The sequence below is a fragment of the Antedon bifida genome, chromosome 10 (genome assembly GCF_963402885.1).
Source record: "Antedon bifida chromosome 10, ecAntBifi1.1, whole genome shotgun sequence".
NCBI classification, from domain to species: domain Eukaryota; kingdom Metazoa; phylum Echinodermata; class Crinoidea; order Comatulida; family Antedonidae; genus Antedon; species Antedon bifida.
This window is the reverse complement of record NC_136235.1, coordinates 5,395,361-5,418,131: the sequence shown is the minus strand read 5'-3', so window position 1 is coordinate 5,418,131 and position 22,771 is coordinate 5,395,361. Positions and strand designations below refer to the sequence as shown.

Here is a 22,771-nt window from a genome sequence, read left to right as displayed (position 1 = left end):
TATTCTGCTCCATACCATGTTGGCCTTTTTTTGTTCCATACTAAAGCGTGGATCCCACTAGCGACGCAACGTAACGCAGCGCAACGACGTATTGACGCAAAGTGCTGTATTGCGTAATCACAAGTGGGAACCGACGATGCACTGCAAACATCGCAGGTTTGATTTTACGCAGGCGGGGGCAAACACAATTATTGGAAGGGCATTTTCTTACGTAGGTTACGTTGCGTTCTAGTGGGAACCAAGCTTTAGAGAGCTTTCGACACCATAGCTCATGGGTCTTCGCAAATTGAAAGCTTCTTGTTATTCGTAATTTGACAATTAAGATGTCGGGCTAAATAAAAGTTCGATACTTGCTTAGGCGTGTTACTTTTTCTACGCTGTTCATAGCAGGTACTCGAGTAAAATTTACACCCTGGTTCAGAGCAGCTAATGGGTACGACGACTCATTCCATTGTCAATATTAATTATGTCAATGAAATGGCCTGACTAAACGAAATATATACAATTGGGAATAACAACAACAATTAATAGAGAAGTCACAAGTGAAATGATGACGAGTCTCGCGTCACAATATAGAATTAACAATCGTTGGCGGCGCACGTCTTCATTTTGTTACAAACTGCTAATATAATCTTTAAATGGATGTGAAGTTTTGGATACAGTCACTCAACAGAGGTGTAATAGTTACTCGCTTTTTGACATGTGATTACATTATTAAAGTTGACTCTCTAGCGATTAATATCTTTGGTTTACCAGCAGTTTGCACTACCAACAACCCTACTTAATTCCGTTTATGGTGAATGAATAAATTCACATTCGTTAAATTATGGTTAACAGGGTACTTGTGCCATTGCTTGCTCTTTCTCTGCTGCTAGTAGTAGGCCTATTTTTTCGACAGATTGAAGTTACAGGTACTAGGCGGAATGTTGAAGTCGTTCCTGTTGTTAAGCCGAACATCGTGTTGATTGTAGCAGACGATTATGGTTTTCATGACATAGGTTACCACGGTTCAAAAATCAAAACACCGACTTTAGACAAATTGGCTGGAGAAGGTGTTAAGCTTGAAAAATATTATGTTCAGCCGATATGTACCCCAACAAGAAGTCAGCTGATGACCGGTAGATACCAGGTTAGTAATCAACCCCTAAGTTTCCACTTAATAGATGTCCCTCTTCGATTTGTTTTGTGTAAAATGTTGTTGTAAAAGATATGTGACAGTAGGCCTAAATTATATTTTCCCCAATTAATTTCACTACTGTATGTAGAAGATTTTGAATATTTTACACGATCGTGTTAAAATAGTACGGATTATTGCACGTCATGTGACCCACAATCGTCCAATCAAATGACAGGAATTTATTTAGGTGTTATATAAAGCCTATATAACTACTATTTGTTTTTAATTCATGTATTTATTATTCATCATCATTGTGTATAAGTGAAAAACAAAAGGAAACAACTATATTTAGTACACACAACTGACAAAATAAAACAAATAAAAATAGGATAGCGTCTAATAATCTTATTGATATTTTGACACATTAACTTTACTACTCCAAAGTTAGACTATTAAATATTCATTCCTTACTTTTTGCCACGTTATAATCTATACAGTATTTTATTTATTTAAAGAGTTCAAATAGATGACAGTATGAACGAAAGGTAAAGACAAACAAGAGAGGTAATTATTGGTTCAAACTTGATTGAACATTTAGTTTTTAAATAATTATTATTTAATTATCAGATTCACACAGGTTTACAGCACAGTACAATAGAGGCAGACGTCCCGAACTGTCTACCTCTCGATGAAGTTACTCTACCACAGAAACTAAAAGAATATGGTTATGCAACGCATATGGTTGGTAAATGGCATCTTGGATTTTACAAGGAGGCGTGTGTTCCAAATAAGCGAGGCTTCGATTCATTTTTTGGTTAGTAGATTTTTTAAGGGTCTATCACTTGTTCTGGCACGGTGCCGGTCCGGTGCCGGTCAATCAATATGTCATCGGTCATTGCCTAGACCATCAAACTTGTGTCGAGGCTATAATTTATTTATAATTAATATTATTGTTTCTTGTAAAGGTCACTATGTTGGACATGAGGACTACTACACTCATATCAAAGAGGAAGGATATGATTTCCGAGATAACTATAAAGTAGCGACAGAATACAATAACACTTACTCTACCGTTTTATTTGCTAAGAAAGCCAATGCAGTTATCAATGCTCATAAAAAAAGTCATAAGGTAGTAACTTTTATTTTAATAATCGAGCAATCGAGCCCGCGAGATTGACATTCCATTTGTTGGTGTTCTGTAGTGTGGGTCCGGATTTTAAAAATAGTTTATCCTTCGGCCTAACTGGAGTTCGTTTATAGTTTGATTTAAGATTAGAACTGCATCATCATCTGTTCTTATATTTTACTTGAGATAAATAAATGAATTGTAATATTGGAAACTAAAAACGTACGCAAGAAAGAAATGAATTAAATAAATGCCATTTGTGTTTTTTAGTCACTATTTCTGTATATACCTTTCCAAGCAGTGCATTCGCCTCTAGAGGTTCCTGCCAGTTACGTAGAGCCATACAAATCGATTTATCCTAATGATAAATCGCGACAGGCATACGCCGGCATGGTGACATGTATGGACGAGGCAATCGGTAACATTACCGACACTCTAAAAACAACAGGACTGTATAATAATACTGTTATTATATTTTCGACAGGTAATGTATACTAAAAGATGCAACTACATCTCTGATTACGACAACGATGATTATTATAGACAGTATTAGATATTCTTTCAAGCTTTCTTTTAAATTTTTTGTTTGTTTTTGTATAATAAAAACTTCAAGCAAATTTGTTTAAAATTAATATATCGGCATTTCTAAAATATATTAAACAGAAATTTGCTGTTTACATCTCATTATTGCATTTACTACGATTCCTTTATGAGTTTAGGTGGTTTCTAATTAGAATCACACAGGATATTTATTTATTTATTCTTTGATTTTGTCCATAAGAAGACTTTTTTTGTGAATATTTCTTCAAGTTTCTTATCGAATTAAATTTAAAGAAATATTAGTAGGCCTAATCATTTTTTTAGACCACGCTTAAAGCATTTGGTTTTATATGTTTCTCCCTATCACTATTTACGAGAACGATTTACTTTGATAATTGTATATTATTACTGTTGTGTGGATAAACAAACATGAAACTTGAACATTGTCTCTAAATCATTCTATCGAATAATCGTCATAAATGAATACACATACCGCATTAGCCACAGACCACGAAACATATTTACATAAGTACAGCACTTAAATCCATTTTACCATTGGATAATTAAGATTGTTGTTGTTATAAGTTGATGAAAGTATGTTTACGCCATCGTTTTTACACTACCCAAACTTTCTTTGTAAACAATTCTTTTTAAATTCAAATATGACACGACTGAAAGACTACCATGCTTCGTTAAACTAGAAGGTATCTTACGTTGTTATTTTTGTATATCATTTTTCAATCCATTATTGTAATCACGCAATTTACTTTACAATATTTCAATATTAAAGTATTTTCGATTTAATAATTGAAAATTATATTATACAGCGAGGAGTAGGCTAGTCTGGGCTCCAGATGGAGTTTTGTCCTAATATTAGTAAAAATATAAATATTTTGGCACATATGGCGTTTCATACGTGTATTACTAGAGTTTTGATGTATTTTCAGACAAAAATCAAAACGACGACGTGTGGAATAACATAAAAAAGACAATAAATACAGACTTGGAGCAAGTCTAGGAGTAGGCCTACATGCACTGATGTTATATGTTAAAAATAAATTACAGCGTCAAAAAAAGTATGATTGAATGTTAAATTGTTTTTTTCTTTCTAGACAATGGTGGACAGGTTAGAGCTGGGGCAAATAATTGGCCATTACGTGGATGGAAAAACACACTGTGGGAAGGGGGTGTCCGTGCGGTGGGCTTTGTTCACAGTCCCCTTCTTCCAAAACAAGTTCAAGGAACTATCAACAATCAACTAATACACGTCAGTGATTGGTTCCCAACCATTGTAGAGGGATTGGCTCAAGGTGATACTGAAGGTACTAAGCCTCTTGATGGATACAATGTATGGCCGTGCATTATTAGGTAAGTTAAAGGCTAAATTAATTGATGTATTTATAACATTAAACAGAAGGTGATATTAAATGCATTTCAGTTAACGTATTTATTTTTTATTAGAAATAAGGTTCTTTTCGTGCGTATAGTTGTGCGTAGGCCTATTTAGTTGTCCGGAATAATTATAATCATCTTCTCCAATCCTTAAATGAAATCCCTCTATCAAGAATATAGTAACATTATAAAAAAAAACACATGAACTATATTTTTTATATATATATTGTCTCTTTTTTATTTTATTTTTATGCAATTTTCACATAAATAGTTTAATTTAACTAAAGATTGGAAAAATTAATTGAAAAAAATATATCAACTGGTAGAATATTTTCTGCCGGACAATGGGGTTTTTTAAAGTATATTTCGTTTTTTTATAATTGAAATAATTCCCACATTTTTCTACGGAAGTGGATAACTTTTATTTATATTAAACTGGGTCATTCAAAGTCTGATTTTATTAATCATCATTTTTCATGTTTTTCGGGGCCCAATGCGTATGCCTACACATCAAAATTATTAATAATACGTACACATCATGATATTAAAGCACCAGAAAATAGAAACTTATTTATTCTTTGTGTTTAGTAAAAACGACGTCTCTCCACGTAAGGAAATTCTTCATAATATAGATCCACTGACTATCATTCAGGGTAAACAATGGAAAAACAGCCCCTTTGATGTTCGAATAAATGCCGCTCTTAGGTCAGGTGACTGGAAGATTATTACAGGAACCGAAGGTACATTTTACTACTTAAAAAAAAAATTAAAGGCACTATTATTCTTATTCTACTCTGCTGATGAGATATGCAAATCACTGACGCAGGTCCTGGGCGCATATTTTTTTTTCCTATTCAAGTAAGGCAGAAATCATGAATAATTCATTACCTTAATTATTTTCTATTATATAGAATTGCAAGATAGCTGATCTACTTCCTCTATAATGTCTCATATTATGTCATAATTATTCTAATGAATTATTCATAATTAATTGGATAGGAAAACAATAATGCGTCCTGGGCACCGTTGGTGTGTACTCTCCAACATTTTAAAGGGGTTTTAGTTTCCCCACTTTTCGATACAGAAAAGTGTTTAGATATCCTTTGTGGGTTTTACTCCTTATTACAACACACATTTCAAAATAGGTCACGCGCGGTAATTGATGCTAATACATTTACACACAATTTTCAAACTTTTATACATGACGTGTTAATACGTTATTCGATATGCTTTTAGGAAGTGACGATTGGGTAGTTCCACCAGATTCTGGTATTACGCCTATTCAACCTGTTGTTGTGAAAAACCAAGTACTGTTTTTGTTCAACGTAACTGCTGATCCAAGTGAATATAACGATCTATCTGAGAAGTATCCAAAAGTTGTCGACATGATGCTAGAAAAGTTAGCGAGTTACAATAAAACCGCAGTACCATGTATATTTCCGGCGCCGGATCCTTCCGCGGACCCTAAACTTCACGGCGGAGTCTGGGGTCCGTGGTGGTACAGTAGGAGGGACGCGTTTTTGCATTCGCTTTATCAAAAACAATCAACATAGTATAAAATACATATGTATAATAGAAAAAAGCAAATTATGAATTGAAAAACAAACTGTATTGTAGATGGAGAAGTATTCTACATTTAAGCTTTGCGAGTTTGTTTTTCTTTTTATTTTTGTGAGTTTTTAGATTTTTGATATGGATAAAATCTTTCTGAAATAAAAAAAATGAATTGTTACAAGACGTTCATGTGCTTGGATATCTGTCACTAGTAATACTATTTTTATTTTCTGCTACATAATTTAGGTGATTTCGACGTCATATCCGGGATATTGCTTCACAGCAATAAAAGTCAAAGTCGAAGACGCGGCTATAATTATAATAAGTAACCCATAAGTGTATCTCGCATACGACTAATTTCCTGACCACAATAAAACATTTATATTTAGTGAAATACCTGTAATAAATTCTAGTAGTACTGACTCTACGTTAAATAATGCCACATTTTGTTGATTAATTATCGGTTAATTTTCGGCCGAAAGTGTTAAGTGTTATTTTATTTCTATTTCTCGACAATGGTGGAGATGTTAAACGAGCCTAGGGGCAAATAATTGGCCATTACGTGGATGGAAAAACACACTGTGGGAAGGGGGTGTCCGTGCGGTGGGCTTTGTTCACAGTCCCCTTCTTCCTAAACAAGTTCAAGGAACTATCAACAATGAACTAATACACGTCAGTGATTGGTTCCCAACCATTGTAGAGGGATTGGCTCAAGGTGATACTAAAGGTACTAAACCTCTTGATGGATACAATGTATGGCCGTGCATTAGGTAAGTTAAAGACTAAATTGTGTACAGTATTATGCTGTACTACAACAAAAACTATTAAATACAGGTACAGGTGTATCTCCCATTTTGTTCTTAACAATTGAGTTACCGAAGTAGTATTCCTATATTGACAAATGTGTTGCTCAAGAGTCTTTGCTTTTTTACATTGATACGTAAAGGCTCTACCACAGTTTTCACAAAATAAATACTTATTTGGATATAAATGCTATTAGGCCCTTCATTGCATTCCTATAATAGGATCTTTGTCTTTTCTTGTTCACACTAGTAGGCCTACATATCTCATCCAAGAACTTATTTTTCAACATTTTCTGATCTTGTTCTAATACAACCTGGTGATATAGAAATGAGGGTGATATAGAAATGAGGGAGATATCTTTCTGGCGAGGCTTATTTGTGTTCCCATATAATATCAATTGTAAGTTTCTTATGATCAGTTTTTTAAGAATATATTTTTTTATGTAGTGAAAACGAAACCTCTCCACGTAAGGAAATTCTTCACAATATAGATCCATTAACTGTCATCCATAATGGCACACAGTGGGAAAACAACTCGTTTGATGTTCGAATAAATGCCGCTCTTAGGTCAGGTGATTGGAAGATTCTTACTGGTGTTGAAGGTACTTTTTTTTCTATATTTCCGAGTCTTAAATATTCTTTGATCTGATTAGAGAAATGGCTCAGATCACGATTCAACACCGTATCCACACAAACTTGATGATAAACAGCCTATTCAATGGCAGGACTTACTTTATCCATGACGTTTTATTATTATTTATATTACGTTTTTCCATAGGAAGTGTTGGTTGGGTCGTGCCACCAGGTTTTGATATCCCTACTAAACCTGTTGTTGTGGAAAATCAAGTATTATTTTTGTTCAACGTAACTGCTGATCCAAGTGAACATAACGATATGTCTGGAAAGTATCCAGAAGTTGTCGATATGATGCTAGAGAAGTTAGCGAGTTACAATGACACTGCAGTTCCATGTACATATCCATCGCCGGAACGTTCCGCGGACCCCGACCTTCACGATAGAGTATGGGGTCCGTGGCGGTAGAACGGCTTATTACATTCGTTCTATTTCACACATTTAAGGACATTCAGTATTTTTCATGTGTACCTTTAGTCACATACAATCGAACTGGCGAGTGTCTTGCATTAACAGCATGTATACTTTGGTTTTTTGACTCGGATTGTGTCTTGATATGAACTGAAAACTGGATGGCGCCGCCATCTGCATATTGCGTCCATTGAGCCAAAATTGTCAGAAACAACACTAGGCCCCTTGACAAGCGATCAAAAGGAAAATACCAGTTACAGTGTATATAATATTCTACTAGAAAGTCAGTGGGATAACATTTTACAATGTCCTTAAATTGCCGGAACCTTTCACGTATAACACGGTGGAGTCTGAAGGCCTACTAACAACTATTATCAGCAACATAAATATTATTCTGTCTGTATGTTTTTAGGCCTACTTTTGATACCCATGAAACCTCTTGTGCTACATTTCGGCGAGTAGTCGAGCGTTTAGGACAGTGGAACCGTAATCCATAACATCGGCAAGTGATCGAGGCGCACTCGCTCTTGCTGTTTTTACGATGTATATTTTATTTGAGGTACTGATGGTTATGATGGTGGTCAGATGAATCTACACGAGAACTTCCTTGCGTGAGATAATGCCTAGTATATGGACACATCAATTCCTTCATCATTCTAATTCTAAACAAAATTAACTTGAAAGATCTTGTTAAACAAAACATTTATTATTGATACACTAGTTTAATACAAGCACCAAAATAATTCCCTCCACTCCCACCTACACCCACACCCACACAGAAGGGGTTTAGACACTTTAGCAATTTAATCAGTACGGTATCTTATCTACGGTGCTTAGACTCAAAACGCTTCTTCGATTATTTATGATAGCCAGACATTATAGTTTTCAAGAAATAATTTATTATCGAAAATGTTTCTTGCAAACTAATACGTTTAATTTCCTAAAATGTTTTCATTAATATAGGCCTATTATGAAATAGGTTAAACTTGTTCTCAATATACCGATGATTGGACATTAAAAATCTGTTTCAAAACAAATGTTCACTTACAGTACCAATAGAAAATATTTTACGCTGTTTTGTTTATTATCGATGTACATTACGCCGATATTTTACGATGAAAAATTATTATATTCTTGTTTTGTATTACAGCCAGTTCGGAAAGAAGTCAATAATATTTCCTTTGAGTGAGAAATTAGAAAAAATAATTTGTTTTCATGTTTCCTTTAAGCCTAACATTTAATGTTTGAATTGTCTAATATGGTTGTTTAATTCATGTTCATGAATACGTTATCTATTACTGCTGCTACCGTGAGTTGAGGAATTTTCTATAATGTATATTTAGCCCTACAGTTTTATACTATTCAATACAAAGGCAATTCTTGCGTAGTTGATGACATTTTGACATAATGTCAATAACAGGCAAAATAGGGAATGAATGAGAAACTGTAATGTCAGCAAATTAATGCCTTATTTCGTTAAAATTTAAATTACTTCATAGTAAGCCAATACACTTTATATGGACCATTACGGACAACAAAGCACCAATTTCAAACACCTTCGCTGCGTCTTATTTAGCCTAATATGAAAGAAATTAAAATTTCGAACTATTGTAGATTGAAGTATTTTTGAATGATGTGCCTGAAGGTTCGTTGGTACTCGTCGTCGGCCCGACAATTAATTGTATCGCAGATTGATTTCAAAACTCCGATTATAAAACTTAACAGGGTGGTGCAAATGTTTGCTTTACTTGAAATTACACAATGTTCTTAAGGTCACACATTATAACATCACTACAGATTAAAAGGAATTTACACATTTAATATTCAATCGAATGATGGGGCAGAAAATAGTATGTACACAAACAGGCTGGTAGAAACTTTATTTAAAATCAGTAAATAAAAATTATACAAGTTTGGTGTTGTACAATTATGGACCGAAAAGAAGTAAATACTATGATAACAGATATATTTTCAACAATAAGTTAGTAGTTACCGTACCAGATCTGGAAGATTAACAACACTTACAGTTAAAACAATTAGACATAAATGTTCATTCTTCCTAGCGCTATTAGACTACACAACAACGAGTTCCAAAGATAGGTCCTTTTGTATTTTATATTTCATGAATGTAAATATTATGTATGTATTGTTTTGTTTGTGTTTTTCTGCCAAGAAAACAATTATCATTGTACTTTATGTATGAATGACTTCGAATAAATCGAATCTGAATCAGATTATCCAAATTGGTAGTACAAATATGAGAATGTGTAAAGAAAATCACGAATTTAAATAAATAGCAAACAGGAATTGTTTTTATTCCAATATAATAATAGATAAATAACAATAATATAATAAACTATAGAATGTATCATCATCATTGCTGCGTCCACTTAACATGCCGATCATGGTTCAGTTCACATTAAGTTAATGCTTAAATAATTATTGATATAATTTCATTTATCGATTTTTAATTTTAAATACTATACCACCTGCTAGGTTTAAATAATTTGTACTTCAATTATAAATCATTTATCAATCCCCCAGGGTTATTTCAAATAGGCACAAACAAAGATAAAACATAACGTGTTCTAATTGGATGATGGCTTTATCATTGAATATGAAACAACGTCACTCCTCGTATATTCATTATAGAGCGTATATTTACGCTACACCATGTTAATTAATGGTTGCACTGATGAGTTAGTATAACGAGATAAAACGTTACACGTCAAATTGAACTATTCACCTGTTATTAAATGAATCATAGGTAAATTCATAATATTAAATCCATAAGCCCCAATTCGACGGTATGATCTATGTGATCCGTTTTAACAATCTGGTGGTTTAGGCATAATCATGCAGCTAGGCCTATCATGTTTAAGTTTAGTTCCCATTTGGACTCAACGCGACGACGTAGGTACTACGAAAGTGAGCTAACCAATCACAAACGACAGTTCGGATTATCCACGCATTGTGATTGGTCAAAAGTGTTTGTGTTGCGTTAGACATGATACCATCACTCGTATATTGTAGTGGGTGAAAGTTGAGATCACTAACAATGTGAACCAAATACTGATCAAAGTAGACCTTATGATACTAAGTTTGATAAATTAAGATAAGCTTTTAGAATACATTCAATATTGTGTTAAAATATACAATGCCGTAACAGAGGAGGCAACGATGCTTTAAATATAATTATTTATATAAAATATGACGTGTGCTAGGGGAATTCGAGTGGGTGGTGAACATTAATAATTTCAGACTAGGCGATCGCCTCGTCTGCCTCATGCTAAGCCCTGATATATATGTATAAAATGTCAAGCTCACTTGTATTGTATGAATGAAAATGGACAAGAAAACTAGTTGTATTATTAATTTCCGTTTTTTTAAATTTTAAAATTATTCTGATATGATATTTACTGGCGTGTTCCTTTGGTTTGTGTTTGACAATTCGTAGAATGAAATAAAGAAAAAACACAGTTGATAAACTAGGCTATTAATATTCCCAGCTGAATGCTCCCACTCGCCTTAAACACCTTATGTATGACCTCGGTGAATATTTCACATTAATATAGGATGTAAAATGTATGATTTAGTATCAGAAACAGCAATTTAACTTTCAAAATTGATTTATCATTGATCATTTTCAAAATGTCTAATATATCCCTAAACAAGAATACAACAGATACGTGTGGGGGTATTGGAGATGCGTAGGTACTAATTTTTTGTTTTGTTAATGCGCCTTGAGCACTCTTGAGTGGTATGTACGCTATAAAAATCCTGTTATTATTATTATTACCGGATGTGTATAAATAATAACTAATAAACTATTCTGATATGATATTTACTGGCGTGTTCCTTTGGTTTGTATTTCACAATTAATAACAATTAATAGCAATAGGTCAGAATTGATGTTTTGTGTATAATGTGGTCATGGTGTAGAATAAAACGAATTCTGGAGGAGCTGTGTGGGATGCGCCCCTCTAGTGCCGCTCTTACAATGCAATAATACTTTACACTTTCCTGTAGTTAATACAATACGGTAGTAGTTTTTAACATAATGAACAACATATATACTCACAAGGAATGTTTGACAAATTCAGATCATTATGATGTTATTTTCTGTAAAGCAAAAAAAGTGTGATGTGCCCATATATAGTAGTGATATGCCCAAATATGGTAGTGATATGGCATCATCATGTCCATAATGGGCACATCACATTTTTTTTGTCACATAAAGTTTGATAGTGTAGACAAAGCTTTACACGATTTTAGTGGTGGCGGTGTGCTGATTTAAACACGTTTTTGTAAACAATTTGCCCATTGTTTGATTAGCATGATAATGATAGGAACGTCGTATTAGCATAAGGGTCTGTTTTTTTCAATGTGACGTATGTAGCCAGAATGGTCAGTTAACCCAGTTCTGTCTTGAGAAATAGCTTATATAGCTTGGGCTTGAACAAGATACAGGTTAACCATAATGGTCACTTTGACTTACATGTTTTGGAAATAATTATACTTATAAAATGAGGTAGTTTAGCCTCAATACGTTATTGCAACTTGATCAGAGATAGAGGATATAACAGTGAGCTACCGTCAAGTTGATCCCCTAAGAAAATTGGCCCAGATCGTATCTCGGTATCATCTTTATTGAGTGAGTACCGTACAAGGAATATTAACCATTTTCTAAAAGGATATTTTTGAGTAAGTACGTTTTTATATATTATTTACCTTGAATACGATACTGGAAATAAAAATATATTATTTATGTCAACGCAAAACAATTCCACTTTATTTACAGCTTCGTATTGTGGAATTCGTTATTGGCAATCCTTGCAGTAGAACTATAACATGTAATTCAATTCAATTCAATTCACATTTATTTTACTCATCCTTTATAATATAGTTTATAGCATAAATATGGACACATATATAAATTGGGGGAGGTGGGGAGATGTAGAAATTGGTCTTTTCCATGGACGGCATTCAAACTTAAGACCATTTGTAAACTTATACGCGATAAATAAATAAATAATAAATAAATATTGCATTCAATGTCTCATTGTCATGGATATGGATGGTCACTTTCTGATATAGGCCTCATTATCTTGCTGTTAAATGGATATAAAGCGCAGTAAGCGTTATCTCTGAAGTTCCATTTCCAATGATTCGTTTGTTTTTGATTGGTCAATTTAATTCGTTACGGTACCATTGTGTTAGATCATGTGTAGGTACTGCCCCCTGTATGGTTAGATTTGCGCACCGACGCTACTGCATTAACAAACACCCGAGGAGTTTAACTTTTCAGACTTTAAGGCATCTGATTAAATGAGTTTTTTTTATTATCGAACTCTGAATCTAACTATAACAGACAGCTTGTTACAATCTCAGATATTTCAATGACAATGGTAAAAGCAATTATTTTAGTATTACATTACCATTATATATATCTGAATATTTTAAAGTGATTTATAAATCGTGTGCTGCTGACAATTGACAATTATGTACATGCCCTAAGGAAGTAATGTAAAAGACAATGCTTAGAACGTTCTCTTAATTTGCATTCTAACATCCACAGCATCGACTGATTTAGCAAAGGTCGTAGTTACGTGATCTGAGATGTTGCCAATGGATGATTGGCACATCATTTTCGCTTTAACGTCATATGAAATTAACGATAGCAGTTATTATATTAAGATTCTCGTTTAGGAATGACCCATTAGTGTTAAATCAAGTAAGAACTATTTAATTCACAGCGATAATATTATCATCTTTACATTATAATCGACTGGCGACTAACTGCCGTAAAACAATTGAGAAAACTAGCTAATTCGCTTTAGTAATTGATTCTTCACGAACGTTAACCTATCTTGTTGTGATAACACTAGTTGATTTATTATTATTTGTGTTTTTTTCCCTTTTTTCTGAATTTAAATGCTTCTGCTAAGACAAATAATTACATTGTTATTGATGTTGTGCCTAGCTTAACTGGATAAACCCACGTGCAGTGCCGTATGGGCGAGTCCGGAGCGCATCATGAATATTCATGATATATGCACGCCCTCTATATTTCTGCCTTAACCTAATAGGAAAAAATGATGCGTCCGGGGCCTGGACCATGCTTACTGTACTTTACCATTTATTTTCGAGACGTCCGTTAAAACATTTTTTGGAAAGCGAGAGAGAGATTGATGATGTTGTGTAATCGTTATTTAAAAGTATTTTAGCAGTCAATATTAATAGATAGTCTGTAAAAAGTTGTGAAATTCGTTTATAGTCTTGTGGTTTCTTATTAAATTGTATATTGTCATTGTTATATTTTTATCTTTTTTTTTGTTTTACGATCATTCATAATTATCTATATAGACAGTAAATATAAATCAGTATCATTTTGATGTAAGATGTCCACTATTATATTGTATTGTTTGTGGAACAATGTTGGTGTAGTTTATCTTCTTTTTAAAAACTTGAACATGTTTTTGTAACTTCTGTAAGAATAAACACAAACACTCATAATGTCTTATTTATTGGTGATTTATTTTACAATAAAGAAGTACAACTAAGCATTCAATTACATTTTGTAGTATTAGGCTAATATCCATTTTTATTCCCAGTATCATTTTTGTGGTCGTTACAAAACAGATAACACAGTATACGATATTTATGTTTTGTTTTACTATACTATTATTATTTGTATTTAACTGAATGACAGAGAAGAGTTAAATTAGGAAAGTAAATTTCACTCTTCCCATAACCAATTTTCATAAACTCATTTTGTCCAGTGCGAGAAATAAATAAAATATGGGCATAGATTTGAATACAAGAATTCTCAGTTCATGTATTTTATATGATCTATTGTATAGTCTGGTCATCGTCCATTTGTCAGTAATGTCAGTAACACAATAAGCGTAATTGTCAAGAAAATCACAGTAACGTCGTGTCTCTCGTGTCTCTCCATCTAATGTTATGGCTTGCCTTACACCGCCTACTCATCTTTTAAGAGCTTTACAAAACCCATAATAAACGTTAAACAATTTCATGAAATATCATTTTTAAATAACCAAACACCAAAGTGAAGATGACGCAGAGAAAACGTGCATTGTATGGTTTATATAAAATGTGTTGCCTTTAAAGAACTTAGTTTAAATTACACACTGTATCTTCTTCTATGTCGGCTACTTTAAATAAACATTCGTATGATCGATGGAGGTTCCGATATATATAGAGGGTAAATAAGAATAATATCGCATTCTTAAAATTCAAAAGCTTTTACTAATAAATTAGTAAAATAAATAATAATGATATGTGGGCCTTTTATAAATTACCTTAATTACGATTTCTTATTTATTAGATATTGAAATAGTGAATCACTGAAGTAGTCTGGGGAAATCCTAATTAATCTAAGTCTAATCAGTCGAAGCTAATCAACAAAACATGTAGCCTACTATATCAAAGAAACATTCACATTTAAATTCACATTTAAAAACGTAAGATGTTCAGGAAAAATTGGTTAATTCTGTTTGTGTTTACGGCTAAATTACAAACTACTTCACAACAGCAACAATATGAAACGAATTTTGTCTCATACTTGATCGTATTCGTCTTTTACAGTAGGCCTACATAAATTAAAATTGTGTGTATAATGTTGTGTCTGTCTAAATCTAGTAGTTATTATAATATTTCTACATTATATCTGTTTAAGTAAAGAAGCCGTATACATTATATTTACAGCCCTGAGCGAAAAACGGATCTCATTCTAAAAGACCTACAATTATGATAGATGAAAAGGGTCTTTCACACCTGTTCCGGTCCGGCGCCGGCAAATCAAATCTAACGTCAATGTTTCGTTTTCACGCGGCGACGTGCATGTCAGCGTATATCCGCGTGGAGCGTCGTGAAAACGAAACATTAACGTTACATTTTATTTGCCGTTGCCGGACCGGAACCGTGCCATGGAGAACAGGTGTGAAATAACCTTAAACATGTTCTTTGAAATTGAAACAAATGGTGTTCTTTTTCGCTCTGAATGACCTAAAATACTAAACTAAGTACAACATTTTATCAAATTTCTAATAATTACTTCCCTATAAATAGTTATTATATGAATATTATACACCGTACATCACTCAATGAACTTAGAGGAGAGCGTATCATGCGTGTATGTCAACATTAGTAGTGAACATTAGAATTAAGATTTATATATAGATATCCCTCATTTGGGCGTTTTATCGTGAATTGTGAAATTGTAATAGTTTCTTCAAACATAGTAGAACAATCTATACAAGAGGTATACGATTTATCGACAGATTAATTTTTATATAATTTTCATTAATTAACATCTGCACCTGCGTGAACTTATTCCTTAAAAATATCATGATGATATATTCTTATAAGCTTTAATTTATATATGTATATATATATATATAATATCTTTTAAATTGAATACCAAAATAATATTTAAACACGCAGGACATTATTATTATCGTCTATTTTTCAAAGTGAGAACTTTTATTTGCTCATTATGATTAGATGACAGTGTTAGAATACAAACGTTGCGGTTAGGTTTCAACATTGATGAGCATTATTTGTTCCACATAATACGCAATTATGTGACTACAATAAACCTAAATACTCGTCAAGGGGCGGTTATCTTGCCGTCTGAAATCTCTGATTATGTTATTCATATCAGAGTACTTGCGGTAGGCGAATCAGGTCGGCGTTTTGAAGTCTTATGATACACTGTGCTGTAAGTTCTTGCCAGGCGTATGCGAGCTTTTTTACCGAATGTGACGCACTTACATATAGTTCGTCTACCAAACAAAAGTTCTTTGAAACATTGGCGAAAGCTGGCTCCTACTAACGCGTAGATAACTGGATTAAAGAAAGCGTGCGCATAAATAAGGCAACTGCAAAATACTCGAATATGCGCCTTAATTGCGCTAGAAGTCTGATCAAATATCATCCACAGATTAAAAATATGAATTGGGGCCCAACAGACACCAAACAAGAGCACAACCGTTAATACCATACGAGTTGCGCGCCATTTTTGTGCAACAGTGCTTGCTGTCTGAGACTGTCCATCTGATAACGCCTCGTCCTCCGGTTTGAACTGCCTTAAACCCCATAGCAACTTCAAAATCAATACATAGCATACAGTAATAACAACCAAGGGAATGACATACGTCATTATTATGGAGTAGATAGTGTATCCTTTGTCAAATTCTTCACTAGGAAAGCTTGGCTGACAGCTTTTAGTATCTGCTTGGTAGTGCCACCTAAGAATTTCCACTTTGTAGTACATTGCTGGTGGTATGTGCAACAACAATGAAACTATAGATAAATAAAAAAAGTTGGTTAATTTGTTACACTCTTTTGCCCGCTCGCGTCTCAAAATTAAATACAACACATTTTCTACTGTTATAAAACATAGGAAATTCACCGAATTTGACTCATTTGTGTAAATCTATTAACATTAAGGAAAAGTCCTTTTTAAGGAGAAGTTATAAGTAAAATACGATACACGACTTTTTATTTTAAAGAAGAACGTATTTACTTGCTTTGCGCTTGTTTGCTTTACAGCTGACGACAAAATACTTAGGAATAATGTTGTTGCAAAGGTTTATATTTTATAATAAACAATGGAAATTTTAAACCCGGAGCTACCCTTTAAACTAAACAAATAGAGTAACTTATGATAGACTGCAATATTCTACAGATGCCGATAATAGAAAATGTTTAGTTCAATGTTCAACTAAATCTATTTTGACATCTTATCTGGGTCTAGATAGATAGCGAACGCCTGATTTATTTCTAGAAAATAGTACGTGTACTGAAGATTAATAACAATGCTAATAACCCAGTACATTTTTTTCTTGTTCAAGTAGCAGCGTTAGTAGTAAAGACAAACAACAACATGCCAAATGTCTAGGATTAAATTATTAAAGGGGCTTATATGATAATTCATAAGATTGTCTGCATTGCTCCATCAGGAGTTTTAAAGTTCAATTAAGCTAAGAAATAAATAGACATTTATGGATATATACTGAAAATATTATTTTTTATTTTGAACTATTAACCTCCATAAAAAGAGAACCGTTGTATTTTGTACACAATCAATTTATGGTAGCGTAGGTGAAATTCCAAATGCAAATTGTACAAACACACGTGATTAATGATTCCTAATTAGATGAAATGTCTAACATTTTGCAACGACAATAGCGAACTAATGTATCTTGTATATTAATCGTTTTACTATAGTAATTCGACAGAATTGTTTACCAAGCCATTATTGGATCAGTTTAAATCCGTCTGCGACTTTACCATTTCAACTTTTTTTTTCTTAGGGTTCAATGCAGTTTACAATGGCGGTTTCTTTACGTATTTGCGCTGGTTGATTTGATATGTGGAAAACTTCTTAGCAGTAATCTTTCATTTATCTCATCGCTGTTTTTTATTGTTATTAGCATTTTTATGTTTATGACTTTACGACTGTATTATCCTTACCGTAGTTCATAACATTTTAATTTTTACGCTATGAAGTATAAGAATTATTATTATAGCCGATTCCATCTGAAAGCTTAAAAACGTGTTTATAGTCGTCATTGTTATCATCATCCGTAATTCCTCTGACCGTTTTACGATGTGATATACTTTTCTTTCACTATAAGCTTTGAATTGCGGTACTAATTCAACTAAGATGCTTAGCTATATAGACTTATCAGTGGATCAGTATAAAGTACCGGTCTCGGCAGTTACTCTATGGTACCAAATTTCGCATAGGAGCTGTGTCGTAATAGTTTCTACATCTACGCCAAATTCGAAAATCTCTGGCACTTTCAGTCATATCAGCACGCTGATTTATTGATAACGGAATTATTGGGCACGTATGAAGTCGCCAAATAATAATACTAATAATAATTGCGAAGGTGCCACAGACCGATGATTATTGTAATATAGGTATACAACTTACCAATCCAAATCATAGCTACGACCATCGACACTCTCCCCGTCGTTCGTTTGAAACGTGATGTTAGCGGACATTGAATGACGTAAAGTCGGTCAAGCGTCATCATTGTTAATGTTGTACATGATGCTTGGACACTTACCTGTAATATATAAAAAAAATGAATAATCTTTTGTGGCGATTATTATACTGTCCTACTACAACTATAGCATTATTCAGAAATTATATTATCGTTTATATCTCTGTTATCATCCTTTATTTCAAATATAAAAAAAAAGAACCGGGTAACAGCTTGGGGGACCAAGCATATGCAGGCAAAACAAGACAACAGATATAAAACCCTTAAAATAAGAAGGCAAAAGTAGAAGAAAACACATCAGGCATAAAAATCAGATTACAAAATGTCAGCTAAAAATTACATTATTAGGGAACAATTTTCCCACGTCGGTTAAAGTTATTTTCTCTTTTAAATAGATATAAAATTGAGGGATAGTGTAGTGAAATGGATGCAATTTCGATGCAGTCGCGACAGCCGTGATAAAGCATGTTACACATAAAATCACAGAGATAATGATATTGATCAAACTGAATTTGAGAATGCTTCGTTGTATATTATTTATATGGTTGCGTTGGTATCTTGCATTACGTAGATATTTACACAGCAACGTAAACTTACCGCGTACCCCTGATCGTCACTCTGTATAAGTTTCAACGTCACTCTTGCTATGTACCAGTTAAGCTGGGTTCCCACTAGGACGTAACGTAAGGAAATAAACGCAACGCAAGTAATTTGACCAATCACAGGCGATGGATTATTCGAACCGTCTATTGTTATTGGAAAATAACTCGCTTGCATTGCGTTTACGTCCTTGCGTTGCGTCCTGTTTAATCAAACGTTAAGCTGGGTTCGTAAAGCGTGGTTCCCACTAGCGACGCAACGCAAGGACGTAACGCAACGCAAGTGAATTAACCAATCACAAGCGATGGCTTATTCGCTTTTGATTGCTAACTGTCTATAACTTCGCTTGTCATTGGTTAAAACGCTTGCGTTGCGTTTACGTCCTTGCGTTACGTTCTAGTGGGAACCAAGCTTTAGGACCTAAGCCCACCGGAATATTAGAGTAGCACTAGAAACATAACGCACCTCCGTAATTTGACGAATCATGCGCAAGCGAGGGAGTATTCCAATTGTCGCTTGTCATTGGTCAACTAGCTTGCGTTGCGCTTATACGTCGTTCCAAGTGGAACCAAGCTTTAGTTTCACCATTACGAAACTTTGCCTCTTTCTAGTTTTTGCAATTTGACTTTGAGTAATAAAACCTTCGTTTAAAACTAATTAATATAATGAAACGGAAATGTCACGAGGAGATTCTTCATTGTTTAAAATCAAATTGTCTTATCATTTCACTTGCCGTTAGCATCAATATTTATATTAACCTCAATTTAGAAATATCTGGAACATAGTAATCAGAAATAGTTTACAGAAATACAGCATCATCAGGACTTATAATTATTATGACCTAACTATTGGTCCATGATGTGGTCGTAAAAGCGGTAGCCGACCAAAGGATTCTGGATCATGGAATCGCCTTCAAAAAATGTAAGAGATCATTGATATATCATGGCCTTTACTAACGTAATAAACTCCATGATTAGGCGTGGTTACCATAAAGCGTGGTTCCCACTAGAACGCAACGTATCGCAGCGACGTATCGACGCAAAGTGTTGTATTGCGTAATTACAAGAAGTGGGAACAGACGACGTAACAGTGCTGCAAACATCGCTACGAGAGTTTGCGTCGATACGTCACTGCGTTACATTGCGTTACATTGCGTTCTAGTGGGTTGGGTGCTAGTTGTTAAAGTATATTCACGTTTGCATGGTTTACGGATTGTTACGTATTATACAGATATTGACTGCTTAGAGGTTAAATATAAGATTTGACATCCCCGAGGGAATGATATTATGTTCGAGGGAATATATATTTCCCGAAGCGCCAGCTGAGGGAAATATATATTCCCCGAGAACATAATATCATTCCCAAGGGGATGTCAAATCTTATATTTAACCGATATAAAAGGCAATATCTGTTATATTATATAGCCAAGAACAAGTCTGCTGGTGAAGCTAGGCTAGGCCTCCTATTCTATATAGGCCCTAGTATTTGTATTGTATGTAAACAAGCCTCCTGCCTAGACACCTTACCTTGCGAAGAATAATATACAGATAATTACTAATTAATGATTCCTTGGCAATAAAATATTCACTTAGGCCTAGGTCGTTTAAATTAACAGGAGAATTTCCATCAATAAGCCTATTAATAATAATATTATAATCAGGTAGGCCGAATAAACAATTCATCGTCTTCTCTTCGAGGTGAGCTAGCCGAATCACCGGATGTTCAGCGCGTAGTTACTAGGTTACTACCGTGAGTATTGACCAATCACAAACGGTGTTTCATCACATTTAGGGAGGACTAATAACAAATGAGGGCGCTATGTATGCATAGTTTAAATAGTTTAGATGAATAATTTCTTCAAGCAAGCTGCGTGGCGCAACGGTGGAAGCGTTGTCTTGCATAGTGCGATGGTGGAGTGACAATTCCACCCGAGTTCAAATCCAGTAGATGACTTTTGTTTATTTATCGGCAAACGCGAGTGTTGCCACACGAAAATTACACAGTCAATATCATCGAACTCGAGAATGTATATGTTTAATGACAGAGGACACGATAATTACGCGAAAATTAATCGGTCAATATCATCGTTCTCGAGGATATATACGATTTACGATCCTCGCAGCGGTAGTCATGTGACGCAGTTTCAACCAATCACGTTCACGTATTTACATAGGCTATGTAATATAATAAAATATGGTTCAAAATTGTCGTTACGTTAGTGGTATAATTATTGTTGCATTCATGGCTAATGGATTGTTGTTTTTTTACAGTAGTAATACAATTTGTTACGTTAGGGTTACTGGGTTATTACGTTGGTTGTTAAATTATGTTTGTTACGTATAGGTGTTACATTTCTATTACCTTAGTGTATATATTGTTTTGTTCGCGATTCACACTTGTACGCAACGTACTGACGTAGATAACGCAGGTGAATTGGCCAATCACAAGTGACAGTTTAGATGATCCACGCGTCATGATTGGTCAAATTATTTACGGTTCGCTAACGTTTTGCGTTGCGCTTACGGTTTGCGTTGCATCCTAGTGGGAACCAAACTTTACTAGGTAATAAAGTTAAATTGTCGTTACTACCTTGTTAGTTTATGATATGAATCATAATACAGTACGTAATTGACGATGCTGATGATTTCATGATAATAATACTTATAATAAAGATTGCATAATCAAGCAAATTACTTACGTGTTGAACATATGCGTTAAGTTTGCACATAAACTCTCCCATAATCCAATCTGGCAGCGCGTATATCACCGAGATAGAAGGCGCACAAACTATAATGAAAAGCAGATCACATACAGCTAAGTTTAAAATATAAAAATTGGTTACAGTGTGCATTGATCGAAAGCTTACAACTATGTAGATGACAATACAATTAGCAGAGAGAGCAAGGAACGAGATAACTGCAATGACGATTGTAATAGCTATACTGTTTGTTTGTACGGGATATTCGTATGCTGGCAACGTAGAATTCTCGTCCAAATAAACCCAATAGTAAGACACGGACTCATAATCTTCAGCCATGTTTATGAACTAGAATTTCTGCTAGTATAATTGATTTCGTATCAGCTTCATTAAAACAATATGCCACGTCGGATGTTTTCTTTCTGGTTGACGTAGACAGTCTTAGGTGTTCATATTGATAATGTTCAGCAAAAAACTGCAAGTCCAGCGTCCCGGTAATGTTTTGCTCTTCGTCTGCCGTGTAGGTGCAATTGTTCCAATCAGCTGGAATAAAGTGAAAATCACTGCGAAGACCGTAGAGTATCATCCAGGAAAGTAATGCTGTGCTCGTAGCTCATTGGCTAAATATCTATCGATGTAGTCAGATTAGTTTTAGCAGCCTACTCACATGGTTCAGGATGTTATGCTCAGTAAGTGTAATTCGTTTTTAACTGAAGTGAAAATAAGCCATCGATTGTTAATCCAAATCGTATGCACGATTATGTTGCGCGCTGTTTAGGCACGTAACAACGCGAACCATTACTCAAATTCGTACCCAACAAATTAGTGTCTATCCAGCTTATATTATACGGTAAT

At 34.1% G+C, this 22,771-nt stretch overlaps 2 protein-coding genes across 2 annotated transcripts; one reads left to right on the top strand and one right to left on the bottom strand.

Annotated features, from left to right (window-relative positions):
* The first annotated feature begins 686 nt into the window (after positions 1-686).
* On the top strand, positions 687-7,765 carry LOC144854207 (arylsulfatase I-like). Its single transcript, XM_078712122.1, has 7 exons — positions 687-1,129; positions 1,745-1,931; positions 2,083-2,246; positions 2,514-2,727; positions 3,896-4,151; positions 6,980-7,134; positions 7,311-7,765. Exons 1-7 carry the CDS (start codon positions 827-829, stop codon positions 7,571-7,573), a joined length of 1,542 nt encoding a protein of 513 aa, XP_078568248.1. The 5' UTR covers positions 687-826; the 3' UTR covers positions 7,574-7,765.
* Positions 7,766-16,015: 8,250 nt separating this feature from the next.
* On the bottom strand, positions 16,016-22,446 carry LOC144854243 (G-protein coupled receptor 54-like). Its single transcript, XM_078712174.1, has 3 exons — positions 21,917-22,446; positions 18,546-18,681; positions 16,016-16,906 (listed from the first exon to the last, which is right to left on the bottom strand). The coding sequence occupies exons 1-3, from the start codon at positions 22,253-22,255 to the stop codon at positions 16,257-16,259; spliced, it is 1,125 nt and encodes a 374-aa protein (XP_078568300.1). The 5' UTR covers positions 22,256-22,446; the 3' UTR covers positions 16,016-16,256.
* Positions 22,447-22,771: the final 325 nt, after the last annotated feature.